The 15,245-nt window shown below is 38.8% G+C and overlaps 1 protein-coding gene across 1 annotated transcript; it reads right to left on the bottom strand.

Annotated features, from left to right (window-relative positions):
- Positions 1-134: 134 nt before the first annotated feature.
- atp5if1a (ATP synthase inhibitory factor subunit 1a) lies at positions 135-1,967 on the bottom strand. The gene is made up of 3 exons (XM_084918430.1): positions 1,779-1,967; positions 514-626; positions 135-424 (listed from the first exon to the last, which is right to left on the bottom strand). Exons 1-3 carry the CDS (start codon positions 1,848-1,850, stop codon positions 283-285), a joined length of 327 nt encoding a protein of 108 aa, XP_084774556.1. The 5' UTR covers positions 1,851-1,967; the 3' UTR covers positions 135-282.
- Between the last annotated feature and the right edge of the window lie 13,278 nt (positions 1,968-15,245).

A 15,245-nucleotide genomic window follows, 5' to 3' on the forward strand; every position in this document is an offset into this window, starting at 1 on the left:
GCACCGCTTTAATCCAATGGGAGCCACATTTCTACATACAGGATCAGCCTCCTTTTTCTAATAAACAAATCAAAGCTCAAAGTAAAAAAAAATAAAAAATGTTAGGCAATAAAGGAGAGGCAATTAATTCTGGATACATGTGAAAATTAATCATTTTATTTTATTGTTTTTGAAGTTCTAGTGTTAGCATGACCTCAGCTTCACATAAGCTGGACAAAAATCAATGCCTAATAACCATTAACCTTTTGATACGTCTGGACTCCTAAAGAGAAATAACAAGGTTCAGTCGTCATGTTTGAGCTTCCTGATTTTGCCCTTGTGGCGATCGATCTCCTTCTGTAGACGCTCAATCTCCTTTTTGTGGTGCTCAATCTCTTCCGTATGATGCTTTCTTAGTGCTTCCATCTGCTCCTTCTCCTTCTGCCTACAAGCGGAAAAAACAAACAAACAAAAAAAAAAGTTATTGGGTGAAAGTGTTGTGGGGAAAAAATAAAAATCCCAGGGAGTATTTACCTGAAGTATCGCTCCTCTTCCGCTACTTCTCTCTTTCCAAATGCACCTCCGGCCTCTCTCACAGAGCCTCCTCCACCACCACCTTTCCCAGCTCCCTTGCCCAACTCACCAAGCTAGAAGAAAAAACAAAACAATAGACATCACAAAGTGCAAGTGCTATTATGTTAGGACCAACATTTCTGTAAATCAAGACAAGTGCATTTATTTTCCATCTGACCCACAAGTATACGCTCATCCATCACAAGTTAAAATCTTGACACATTGGAGATGGTGGCACTGACAAAATGACAGAAGGCTCAGCTAAAGATGTAAAGATCTTCACTGGGATGACCAGATTGGACAAGTTTAGAAATGAGTACATTTCGAGCAGTTGGAGATAAAGTTAGGGAAGCAAAGCTGAGATGGTTTGTACATGTGTAAAGGAAGGATAGTGGATATATTGGATAAAGGCTGTTGAAGATGGAGCTGGCAGGCAGAGGGAAAAGAGGAAGATGTCAGAGGAGGGTCATGAATATAATAAAGAAGAAGATGCTTAGGGATGGGGTGAGATGAGCTGGAGACAATCGATCCGCTGTGACAACCTCTAAAGGAGGCAGCTGGATGTTGTAGTAGAAGAAGAAAGTGTGCCAGGCAGCAGCTCATACTGAGTGTACAGAATGTGGAATAGACTACAGTGATCTTTTTGACCTTTGACCATTTTCATTGGAGTCTGAATAAGGTGTGCCAACCTTCAACTGAAATGACACAGTAAGGTTAGATTTTTCACTTCTTTCACGGACTCCTTTCAGCAACAATGTATGTTTGAAACAATGAATAAAGCTTAATTTAATTAAGTTTTCCTTCCAAGATAAAAAGCTTGCCACATTTCAGCAGTTTTGCACATAAATGCTGGTGATTTCAGGTATTTACACAACTAAAAAGGGGATAAAATATTTCTTTTATCCTGTTCATAAGAACAGCGTTACAATTAATGTCACATACTTAGTCTATATAGCCATAAACCAACTGACATGTCGCAAAAAAGTGAGTCAGTAAAGTGTTTAGGGGGTAAATAAAACTGCACATACATCATTTTGCGTGTTTTTCATTGCAGCCATGAGGGATCTTCTGCCGTCTCTATTTGCAAACATCACTGTTTGCTTTTTCCACCAATTAAGTCGCATTTTTGACCACCTGGCTTCCTCACGAGCCTTTTACCGATATGGCAGACGTTAGCGAGCTAGCTACTAACGTCCAAAACTGTCACCAAACCCACCAAAGTTTACCTGATCAGATGCCATTCTGATCTGAGAGGCGACGCATCTCCTCAGGTTTGCCCCCAGAAGAAGTCTGGCCATTGCCACTCAAATAACAGCGAAAACAACTGCACCAAAACAGAGAAAAGTTTAGTGCGACTAGTTGTCCTTTTAGCACAAAATGCGGAAATTTGAAGTAAACGCCTTGTATGGGCGTGGAGAAAACCGCTTGTGGCACATGCGCGCTTGCTGCTGCCACCACCCGGCGAGGGGGAGAAGTGCAGCAGTTCCGTCCATATGGCTCCATCTTAAATTTCGTATTTCAGCTTGTTTCAGCACTTTCAGGTGATTTTTTTTAGCTCTTCAGTCAAGAAGTCATGTGCATAAGATCTAAGAAACAAATCGCGTGCATACACATTAAATGTAATTTCAAGTGGATCAGTCCAGTTTCTCAAATGCCTCACACCACAACATTTCCGATTTGTCTGGACATAATCCCAGGGGATAGGAATTGCAGAAAAGTTTAAAATTTCAAATCCTTACTGACAATAATTTTCTAAAAATAAACGAATCTAAAAAAAATAAATAAAAAGAGACATTTGAAATTCCAATATCTAGACATCTAGATGACCTTGAGCCCGATCCTTCATATTTTTAAGGATATATATCTTTTATTGCTCTCTGGATATGGACTTATGGAGTGTAGCTGACGTTAACCCCGAATGATGGATGCTTAAATTTCCTAAAATATCTGGATGTTTGCTATCTGACAGCAGATTTGGAGGCCTGTAGAAAACACCATCTTGCAGGTAGGGGACTGATATTCTATTTACAGCTGAGATGACCAAATCCCAACAAATTAATGTGGGACAAACACAGTGGTGCACGTTACTAGTGCTGAGACTTTTTGGTAACTTGTAACATCCACTAATTGGCAAAATATTATGCAGGCTAACATACGTCTGAATAAAAATAAAACGTTTTTCCTTTTACACTCACTGAGTAAGAGCCAGGCTTTAGAATAGTATCCTGTGCAGCAAGTGAAAATGTAGGATGTGATCTGAAGATGTGGGACAGGAGTGCCCACACTGTGCAGTCCCACTTAAAGAGGGACAGCTGATCGCCCTATTTACAGCTTCTCATATACAAAGCACATAACACTCAACAATCCAAGTCAACTGGATTGTTTCACAGATATTAATGGGATTAATTATCATGGTATGGTAAAATCCAAATTAAGCTAGTATTTTCTGTATATCTATATATTAAATTTTGTGATGGTGTCCTTTCTCATTTCCTTGATATTTATCTACATCAGCCAAAGATGATTTTGAAAACAGAACAAAGTCTTTTATTTCAGTTCAAGTTTTTTTCTGGCCAAGAAGAGAGGATGTGTGCTGGATGCCTCAGCACAACATAACTAATAATAATTAAAAGATGAGAGAAAATAACATGATAAATTACAATTTATTTATTGAGGAATGGGATCTGCTAGGGATTTGACAAGGAACTAATGGGATCACAGTGGGGTTTTAGTGAGCATCTTGTCAGGTTTCATCCTCACATTTGAAAGGAGAAAGTTGCCAGTTTCCAAAAAGAATACAACTGAACATAAAATTGTTAAGCATACATGGCCAAGCCAGAAAACTCTTGGAAAAATTATTGGGTGACACTGGAGAGTTAGTTGAAATGAAAAGTATTTTGGGCAGAAAGATGAATTCTGCTTTCCAAGATAAGAACCTTACTCCAACTGTGAAACGTGGTGGTGTATATATACATAACTTGGACCTGTTTTGCTATTACTGACAAACCAGTGACGTCCAAATTATACCAGCAAATTCTAAAGGAAATATTCCAGGCCACAGTTTCAAGAGAAAGTGGGTCATGCAGCAAGACAAAGACAGTCTGCACATGAATTTGCCTACAAGAGAATGATCAGAGAAGAATGAACTCAATGTTCTGATTATTATCCAACGGATACACTAGGAGGCAGTGGGTACGCATCTTAGCAGAAAATGCAAGTATATGTAACCCAAGCCAAGATTAATTGCTGTAATAAAAATATACTGGAGATATGCAGTTAATGCACAGAGGGTAGAGGAAAACTGTTTCATTGTACTTGGCAGAAAGATTAAAACAATTTGGGATGAGATTAGAGGGTAAAAAAGAGATTTAAAATGAAATTCAACAAGGCCTAAAGCCATGCATAATTGATTTGTATTCAGAAGGACACAATTATACTAAAAATGAACAATTTTTAATAAGTGTCATTTTTTTTTTATAACAGTCAAAATGCTGGCAGCTATTCTGGAAAACAAAACAAAAACCCCATAGACTAAATTTGCATACTGAATAGAACAAATCATGTCAAACGTTTGATTAGAAAGAACATGTTGAAAACAAAAGGTTTTAAAGGGACCTTTAAAAAAATTGGGAGATCATGTTGGTTTGTTTTTGTTGTATTTTATGAATTCCTCGCTGAGTTAGCTTTTTTCGATGGCAAATATTTAGACACATGTACTGCTGCACAAAACCAGGTAGTGTCAGATTTACTGATTTTTCTCTTCACAGATTTATAATGGTGAATTATTTTGAAGTTTATTTTCTAAGAATTAATCATAAGCTTTGATATGAGAAGGCAGAACAGTGACTGCTGGGTACAGGAGGTGATGACTGTCTGAGATTACAGTCAAACAGAAGTCAGACTGGCTTAATTTGATGTTTGGCATGCTCTCATGTGTTATAGGAGAGCTTGTGAAAAGAAATACATTACCAGTTACACAGAAAACTGCACTTTGAACTTTGTTGGTGGATAAATTTCCCCGTTCTTGTAAAAGCTGACCTCACAGGAGGTCAGCTTTGAGAGGTGGCTGCGATTTAGCGGGCAGAGCAGGTCATCTACTAAATCAGAGGTTTGGCGGTTTGATCCTTGGCTGCTCCAGTTTGCATGTCGAAGTATCCTTGGGGCAAGATACTGAATCCCTGGCTGCTCCCGGTGCATTCATGGGAGTGTGAATGTGTGTGTGAATGGGTGAATGAGACATGTTGTATAAACTGCTTTAAGTGCTCAAGCTGAGCAGAAAAGTGCTTCACTGTTTACGCTTGTAATTGTAGTTACACTGAACTGAGGCTGCAGTCGGTTTGTGCCACTGAAAAGCTTCCTCAGCTTGTTTGTCACCGGAAATTCATTCCCCCTATTCAATCAAGAATTCTGATTCAGTTTCACTCAGTCTATTTACGCAAACATAATAAATTCTTTCCTGGACTCAAGTCTAACGCACATAAGTGGGAAAACATATCATAAATTGTGAAAGACTGAATTTACCGTCTGATGCAGTTATGTGTTTTGCAACAATATAAAATATAGACAGCGAGTCCTCATCTCTCAAGTGCTGGATGAGACACACGGCAGGACAAAGGGAAGCTTTGCACAGCAAGGATAGGTTGTAGGTGTTTAGTACAGATGAGTCATAATGGAGTCCCATTGATGAAGAGGCCCCGCTCACCACCTCACCCCACCTGACAATGCTCATCTCAGCACTGAGTAGTGTAAGCTCAGCATCCCTGACACTTTCATCATCTGAATCCAGCAGAGTTGAGGGTCAATGAGCAAGTGTTGGCGTGGTGCTTTTGCAATGACGTGCTGCTTCCTGTGAAACCGTTAAGTTCAGTGATGACCATGAGGATGTGGAAGTGCTTGAGAAAAGAGAAAAACATGCAGACCTGTTGAGACACTTTATTCTGTGAAACAGCCTTGGTCTGCAAATATGGAGGACGGGGCAAAGGGGATCGTTTTGCTTTTCCTGGTTAGATCTGACAATTAAGTGACATACTTTTCAATATTAATACGCTTCAGAATCAGTAACAGGATGTGCACGGCTGAGGTAGTAATGCCCTTCCAACGAATGGTGGCAGTATGCACTCATACAAACGGAGAGGATCTGCTGTCTGTTGCAATGAATATACAATAAGCTACTGTTCATATATGTAGTTAGTTAATTAAATAGTTATTGATGCTTTACATTTTAGGGCACAACACCACAATGACATTTATTTACTCAAACAACAATGCACACACACACACACACACATGCACACTACCAACTAATTAAAACATGACTATATAAATATGGCAATGCTTTAAAGTCTCTCAGGGGAATGAGTTTCTCAAACTTTAAGCTGTGCTGCAGCTCCTCCCATTATTAAGGCTCATATATATACTGAACACACGACAGTCACGCAAACAATCTCATCTATTCTTGCAGTCCACCATGATAAGTGTTACTTTCATTTTATTCAAGTGAGGATAGAAACTGAGGGAATATTTCTGTGCAGCAGTGATCATCATTGCACACAAGACACAAAGAAGTGACTAATTCTGTTAGACATAAGATGTAGCACATCCATAACCACATAATTTTCAATATATTAGACATAAATAACTTTAATATGCATAACAGATTAACGTAAAATTGCCCAAATTGTGTCTGATTTCATTTTATGTGCAAGAGAAAAATGTCAGCCGCTGTGCTGAATCAAATTGAACTTTGAGGGCTGCTTATGTGTGCGGATGTGCACATATGTCTATGTATGGGCTTCCGGTCCACAGGATGCAAAGCAGCCGGTTACCTGAATCCTTTCACTGCTGTTCACCTCCTCGGCTCAAGTGTTGCCATAGGAAATTGTATCCTGGCAACAGCACTAACCCGAGCAAAGACAAAGTAAGGTCATGCAGAAGACAAGATGTGGCACAATGTTGCTGCATGATCAGTCTCTTTTCATACCCTCTGCATCGATGGACATTTATTTCAATTTTGTCACGATATCCGTTTAGCATGTTTGCAGTTTTTTAATTTTGCATAACATTTCATGAGAATTCACATCACCTTTGCATTTAACAGCCTTTCTGGTGCAGGGCTTATTACAAAATCTCATGTTTGGATATCATATATGTCCTGTTTAGCAGTGCATCAATAATTTCACCAAACAGCAGTTCAATTAGAAATTCATTCACACCTCTGGGGAAAAATTTTGTTGAGATAATAGGGCTTCTTTGGCATGCTTCTGAACTACAAGACCCACGAGTACCCTACATTTCCCTTAAATGCCCACTGACCTTGGCAGATTTAATTAAAAAAAAAAAAAAAAAAACTTTAAAATGTAGATTCATTATCTGACATCATGTGAAACTTTGATTTTGTTAAAGTATTCTTGAGGTTATATGAATTACCTGTAGTGTGCCTGTATCGATATTAGTGTATGCAGTTAGGCTTTGCTAAATGACTATTATATTGCTGCATAATCATACCTCTATTCCGAGGAACTGTAAGCTTTGATATTCTGTAAAAATAATTCCCGATAAATTCTGCACAAGAACTCAGACTTATTAGTTTCCTTCGAGTGCATTGAGCTTAGCTATTGCACAGGGGCTACTGATGCAGAAACCCCTTGTTTCTAATAGCCTTCATGAACTGCCTGGATGCAGACACTGTTGCCATGGTGACCACCAGGACTGATAAAGGGGTCGAGGTTCTTTGTGTGATGTACATTCAAGGTCTTCTGGCAAAGCAGAGTTGCAGACACTAACTACCAGAATTAGCATTGAATTAGCAGCACAAACTCTTTCTAACCACTGTTGCACCATTAACAAACAATTGAGAGGTTTGTAGTCTCTAGTTACACATTCAGTCTTGAATAAAAGGCAGAAACAGCATTAGATCTCTCTAAAACATACAACATTGCAACATTAAAAAGCTCTTCAAGGCATTACTTAGGGGGCCTTTTACACTTTTTAAAAAATTGTCATGTCTCTATATGTTTGCACTTTATATTCCAGAAGAGAATATTCTAGTCAGAATATATTATAAAGGTAATAATATGTAAATAGCAAGTTATTACCACTTAATTACACAAGTAATGCTTTAGTAATATCTTGTTTCAGCAGTAGTTTTAGCTGGGTTATATTACACTGACATTCATGTAATTGGGTAATGAGAAACTGGAGCTGGTATTGTGGAAACAGCTTGTTACAGAGACTAGAACACACTGTATTAAAGGAAAAACGCGGTGCAATCTGATATATTCCGATTTGTTCATGTAAATGGGGAGCCCTCTTCATATGTGAAATTTAGTCATGGAGTCCCACAAGGCTCTATCCTGGGATCGATACTATTTTCATTATACATGCTCCCCTTAGGCAACATTAATTTAAAATATTTGGATGCATTTTTATTGCTATGCAGATGACAGCCAGCTTTATCAATGTATGAAGCTAAATGACACAAGTCAATTTGTTTAGCATGCGTTAAGGCCTGGATGTCCCATAATTTTCTTCTCCTAAATTCAGACAAACAAATATTATTATATTTGGCCCACAAAATCTTGAAAACATGGTGTTACCAATAAGACTGTGAGAAAACTTGGAGTCATTTTTTTACCAGTATATTTCCTTCAACATGGCAATTAAACAAATATGCAGGACTGCCTTCTCGTATCTGTGAAATAGACACACAGGGACAGACAACCATTCACACTCACATTCACTCCCACATTCACAGCTAGTGGCAATTTGGATTATCCAATTAACCTATCCCCACAAGGTACAATGTACAATTAAAATTATTCTTTGGATAACAGCCTTGATCAAAACTAGTTACTTATGGCAATCCATTCAATAGTCACATCATAATCTTCCTCAAATTTAAATATTCCTTATATATTTCATATTTGTAAACATTTTCACAAGAAAAGAAATGGGGATATCCTGTTGTGACACACCAAAATCACCAAGATTCCTTTTAATATCAGTCAATACCTGTAGGTGCAATTAGCATGACTAAAATATATATCTTCTCTTCACAAAGGAGTACCAGTGCCTTTCCACAATCTAGCTGAGTAGCCTGGTCAATATTCACTGTAATATTTAAGCTCTCTTTCCACCAGTCCCAAAGACATTCATTAGCCTCATTAGTTGGCCCTGGGGTTGGCACACCATCTGAAAGTAGCAATAGCCCACCATGAAGCCACTCTCAAGAGAATGGTGGCATTTAGCTATGACGCACGAGCCAGCTGTAATCCACCACACCTGGACTTTTGCCATTAAGCAGTAAAGGAACCACATGGGAGGTAGGCATATTTTAATGCACAGTGATCCTTTATCAACCCTAATCAGAGTGGAAAGTGCAAGAAAGAGAGAAAGTGTGTGTGTGTGTGTGTGTGTGTGTGTGTGTGTGTGTGTGAGAGAGAGAGAGAGAGAGAGAGAGAGATGCAGATGTGTGCATGTGTTTGTACGGGCAGGTTGAAGTGCTTATTTGAGGTCAGTGGGAGACCATAATAATATCAACCTCTACAGCACTTCTCCTCATGCTGGCTCTCTTTGCTGATTTCCTGAGTGGTATGGGATTGCTTCAAATATGCATTCATATTCAAGAGAAATTCTGCTATCAGAAGCAGAAAAACCCAACAGTTTAAGCGTCTCAGAGTCAAGCTTTTGGATCAGTTACGCTCTGGATAACACGAGTGTCATTTGAGCTGAAGGACATGCTGTGCCACAGCTGAAAACAATGGATGTAGCTAATCTTCTGAGCAGAGTTTTTGTTCCCCACTAATGACTTAAAGCTGGCACAGATTTTGTAACAAACAGCATGACACAGTGCATTTAAACTAACAGAATCATTGCTGAAATCTGATTTCTTCTATCTATCAGTTTATATTGTAAATACTGAGATACATAATACATATTTAGACAATGAATTATGGAAATATAAAGCCCATATTTTAAATTAAAGATACAGATTAACAAAGGAACTCAATATACAAACGTCCAACAAAACTGAACATTCAGTATTTTCTGCAGAAATGTAGAAAACAGATCCAACACGGTGTCTATTATAATAACAGTTTCTGCTCATATGACATGATTTTATTACTAGGCAGAGTTTGCTTAATTTTGCCAGATCTCAAATTATCATTTGGAATACCACAATACATCTAACAATTTACTGTGGAGGATGCAGGTGTTTCCACACCTGCAGAAATTACATTACATTACATAACGTTACACAGACGTGAAGCTAATGTTCTTCTCAGGGTGAATGAGCAGGTGCAATTTGACTGTCTTGCTCTACAATATGTTGACAGGTTGAGGAAGCACTAATTGAAAGACAGTGACTGGCTCCAGGGATTTAATCCAACTGTTCAATGAGTCCAACTGTGAAGTGGTTTATGTAATTACTGTTTTATCTCAGATAAAATGTCACCTTTTAAGGTCATGCAAATGACAGTTATGCCAATAGTGGCATCAATAATAGGCGCAGGTATTAAAGCCTTTCTTTAGTTTTGGTGTTGCCATCAGTGTTTGTTATGCAGGGTATTGATTATCCACTTGTTATTGGTGTAATCTTACCCTGCCCGGAGTGTGCAAAACTATTTATTTAGAATTTTCTAATGGAAATTGAAAATGGGTTTAGCGATTTATTGAAACATACCTGGAAATAAAGTACAACCCCAATTCCAATGACGTTGGGACGTTGTGTAAATAAAAACAGGATACAATTATTTGCAAACCTTTTCAACCTATATTCAATTCAATACACTACAAAGACAAGATATTTAATGTTCAAATTGATAAACTTTATTGTTTCGCAAATCTTTCTTCATTTTGAATTTAAAGCCTGCAACATGTTCCAAAAACGCTGGGACAGGGGAGGCAAAAGACTGGGAAATTTGAGGAATGTTAGAAAAACATTTGTTTTGAACATTCCACAGGTGAACACGTTAATTGGAAACAGGTGTTTGTCATGATTGGGTATTAAAGGGATATCTCCAAAAGGCTCAGTCAACCATAAGCAAGGATGGGCTGAGGTTCACCACTTTGTGAAAAACTGTGTGGGCAAATAGTCCAGCACTTTAAGAACAGCGTTTCTAAACGTACAATTGCAAGGAATCTAGGGATTTCATCATCTACTGTCCATAATATCATCAAAAGATTCAGAGAATCTGGAGAAATCCCTGGACATAAGCAGCAAGGCCGAATACCAACACCAGATGCCTGTGACCTTCAATCTCTCATTGGGCACTGCATTAAAAACCAACATCATTCTGTAAAGGATATTACCACGGCAGCTCAGGAATTCTTCAAAAAAACATTTTCAGTTAACATAGTTCGGCTCTACATCTATAGTGCAAGTTAAAACTCTACCATTCAAAGCAAAAGCCGTATATCATCAATACCCAGAAATGCCACCAGCTACTCTGGGCCCAAGCTCATGTGATGGACTGATGTAAAGTGGAAAAGTGTGCTGTGGTCTGACAAGTCCACATTTCAAATTGTTTTTGGAAATCATGGATGTCGTGTCCTGCGGGCCAAAAAGGAAAAGGACCATCCAGATTGTTATCAGCGCAAGTTCAAAAGGCAGCATCTGTGATGGTACGGGGGTGTGTTAGTGCCCATGGCATGGGTAGCTTGCACATCTGTGAAGGCACCATTAATGCTGAAAGGTACAGGTTTTGGAGCAACATATGCTGCCATCCAAGCGATGTCTTTTTCAGGGACGTCCCTGTTTATGTCAGCAGGACAATGCGAAACCACATTCTGCATGTGCTACAACAGCCTGGCTTCGTAGTAAAAGAGTGCAGGTACTAGAGTAGCCTGCCTTCACTCCAGACCAGTCTCACATTGAAAATGTGTGACAATGGAGACCCCGGACTGCTGAGCAACTGCAGTTGTACATCAAGCAGGAATGGGAAAGAATTCCACCTCCACAGCTTCAACAATTAGTGTCATCAGTTCTCAAACACTTATTGAGTGTTGTTAAAAGGAAAGATGATATAACACAGTGGTAAACATGCCCCTGTCCCAGCTTTTTTGGAATGTGTTACAGGCATCAAATTCAAAATGAGTGAAGATTTACAAAACAACAAAGTTTATCAGTTTGAACAGTAGATATCTTGTCTTTGTAGTGTCTTCACTTGAATATAGGTTGAAAAGGATTTGCAAATCATTGTATTCTGTTTTGATTTACGTTTTACACAACGTCCCAACTTCATTGGAATTGGGGTTGTATAATATGGCCTATAAAGGCAGCAACAGAATTTGTACTATTCTAACAAGCTTGAAATAGCTGCTAATAGTTGGTGTAGCCAATTTTATTCTTCAACGCAGACTGAACTCTCTTAGGCAAGCTCTATTACAATTTATTTAAGTAATCTTCACGATTGTTTTCCAGGCTTCTTGAAGGATATTCAAAGCTCTTTTTTGGATATTGGCTGCCTTTTATTTTGTTCTCTGTCAAAATGATCCCTCACTGAGATTTGGGCTCTGGCGAGGCAAATCTTTCAGTGATAGTTTTACATTGTGTGCTTTTCTATCCATGCATGCTTTTACTGCACTGGCGGTGTATTTGGAATCATTGTTATACTGAAAAAATGAAGAATGAAGTGAATTAGACACTTTACAGATGGCATTGCAGGGTTATCATGATGGTAATTTTGTAAAGATGTTCAACTGTGTTTTGGCTCTAGACACTACAGGGAGTGCAGAATTATTAGGCAAGTTGTATTTTTGAGGAATAATTTTATTATTGAACAACAACCATGTTCTCAATGAACCCAAAAAACTCATTAATATCAAAACTGAATGTTTTTGGAAGTACTTTTTAGTTTGTTTTTAGTTTTAGCTATTTTAGGGGGATATCTGTGTGTTCAGGTGACTATTACTGTGCATAATTATTAGGCAACTTAACAAAAAACAAATATATACCCATTTCAATTATTTATTTTTACCAGTGAAACCAATATAACATCTCCACATTCACAAATATACATTTCTGACATTCAAAGACAAAACAAAAACAAATCAGCGACCAATATAGCCACCTTTCTTTGCAAGGACACTCAAAAGCCTGACATCCATGGATTCTGTCAGTGTTTTGATCTGTTCACCATCAACATTGCGTGCAGCAGCAACCACAGCCTCCCAGACACTGTTCAGAGAGGTGTACTGTTTTCCCTCCTTGTAAATCTCACATTTGATGATGGACCACAGGTTCTCAATGGGGTTCAGATCAGGTGAACAAGGAGGCCATGTCATTAGTTTTTCTTCTTTTATACCCTTTCTTGCCAGCCACGCTGTGGAGTACTTGGACGCGTGTGATGGAGCATTGTCCTGCATGAAAATCATGTTTTTCTTGAAGGATGCAGACTTCTTCCTGTACCACTGCTTGAAGAAGGTGTCTTCCAGAAACTGGCAGTAGGACTGGGAGTTGAGCTTGACTCCATCCTCAACCCGAAAAGGCCCCACAAGCTCATCTTTGATGATACCAGCCCAAACCAGTACTCCACCTCCACCTTGCTGGCGTCTGAGTCGGACTGGAGCTCTCTGCCCTTTACCAATCCAGCCACGGGCCCATCCATCTGGCCCATCAAGACTCACTCTCATTTCATCAGTCCATAAAACCTTAGAAAAATCAGTCTTGAGATATTTCTTGGCCCAGTCTTGACGTTTCAGCTTGTGTGTCTTGTTCAGTGGTGGTCGTCTTTCAGCCTTTCTTACCTTGGCCATGTCTCTGAGTATTGCACACCTTGTGCTTTTGGGCACTCCAGTGATGTTGCAGCTCTGAAATATGGCCAAACTGGTGACAAGTGGCATGTTGGCAGCTGCACGCTTGACTTTTCTCAGTTCATGGGCAGTTATTTTGCGCCTTGGTTTTTCCACACGCTTCTTGCGACCCTGTTGACTATTTTGAATGAAATGCTTGATTGTTCGATGATCACGCTTCAGAAGCTTTGCAATTTTGAGACTGCTGCATCCCTCTGCAAGATATCTCACTATTTTTGACTTTTCTGAGCCTGTCAAGTCCTTCTTTTGACCCATTTTGCCAAAGGAAAGGAAGTTGCCTAATAATTATGCACACCTGATATAGGGTGTTGATGTCATTAGACCACACCCCTTCTGATTACAGAGATGCACATCACCTAATATGCTTAATTGGTAGTAGGCTTTCGAGCCTATACAGCTTGGAGTAAGACAACATGCATGAAGAGGATGATGTGGACAAAATACTCATTTGCCTAATAATTCTGCACTCCCTGTATTTTACCTCTCTCCTCTGTACACAGTGACAACAACTTGAACCAAAGAAGATCCCTGCCCCCACTCCCCCAGATATGCTGTCTTCAGCTAATAGCTCTTTTTGGCATCAACAAGGTGATACCCAATGTTATGCCTGTGTTATCTTTTTTTGCAGATTTAACTAAAAACATATAATTGTGGTGTGGCTCATTGCATGAGGATGCTTGCCAGTATAGCTGTCTATTAAGTCTATGTAAACAGACCTATTTTATGGCAGCAGAAAAAAAACAAAAACAAACATAAGCATAATAATAATAATGGCTGAGCTCCATTAAGTAGCACAGTAAACGTTCACAGAGAACCAGCACACATAAAAGCAGCGGAGTGCAGCAATTGTTAATATACCTGCTGTAACTGGTGATGAGTCAAAATATCTGTTTGTGACTAATATATGTGCACGGATAATAACTTGAAACATTTTAAATTAACTTTCAAACTGAATTACAGGGAAAAGTCAAGAAAAAGATAATCAAGCTCATAGATCTTTTACTTCCTCAAGCTTAATAAAGATATTAACTGGAAAAGACTGAAGGGTTTTAGTGTTAACTTTTCTGCTGCTTCACACTTTCTAATTCTAATAATTTAATGTACTGCTGTCAGCTAATAAGAAGATGTTACTGACTGTTGAAAAGATGTTCACTTCTCTTGGGAGGCCTAAAGACCCTCTCTTCTTTCTCCATCTTGAGGATTAGCATCCTGTGTTTCTATAGTAACCTCTTCAATTAAGAGACAGCCAGGATCTCGCTGTTAGCCAGCAAGGTGCTAATTGATACTGGATTTCATGTCATTTGGGGGTTGAAATGAGAATTAGGGAAAGAATTAGTGTGTGTATGAGAAGCCACTGACAGCTTTTGGATGTTATTAGCATTGGGAGAGACATTGCATCTGCATATAATTATTGTGACTTTGATTGGATTGGCTTCTTTTTTAAATGGCTGATTAGGAGAAACAGGCTGTGTCCTATACAGTGGGTATTAGGAAATGTGCAATCATCTAATCTTTATAGCTGCATTAAAATTGCTTGTGTGAGTGTATAACTTGTGTCCCTGGCAAGCCCTAACTCAGACAGCGACCGATTGAAATGGAGCAGCAGACCCTTTCCCCCCTTTGTTCTCCTTGTTTTCTCAATCCATCGCTTTTCTTTCTATAGCTCTCTATAGTTCTTTCTGTTTTCTTCTGCAACCTCCTAACACTCATGACATGAATATTTATATGTATATATATATATATATATATATATATATATATATATAAACACCAATAGGTCACAGTGCACAGCAGCTGCAAAACAGTCTTTATATCAGCAGTGTGAATCATCATTAGCACCCTGCACATACGCTATGCAGATGACTTTTGGCGAGATAATA

This window comes from Perissodus microlepis, chromosome 22, assembly GCF_051167445.1.
Source record: "Perissodus microlepis isolate ML-2025 ecotype Zambia chromosome 22, ASM5116744v1, whole genome shotgun sequence".
NCBI lineage: Eukaryota > Metazoa > Chordata > Actinopteri > Cichliformes > Cichlidae > Perissodus > Perissodus microlepis.

Bases quoted from the DNA above. Each gene is read 5' to 3' on its own strand.
- atp5if1a (XM_084918430.1), bottom strand. From the start codon at position 1,850: ATGGCCAGACTTCTTCTGGGGGCAAACCTGAGGAGATGCGTCGCCTCT. The intron at 627-1,778 runs GTAAACTTTGGT...TTTTTCTTCTAG, and splicing joins TCAGAATGGCATCTGATCAG to CTTGGTGAGTTGGGCAAGGG. The intron at 425-513 runs GTAAATACTCCC...TTCCGCTTGTAG, and splicing joins GAAGAGGAGCGATACTTCAG to GCAGAAGGAGAAGGAGCAGA.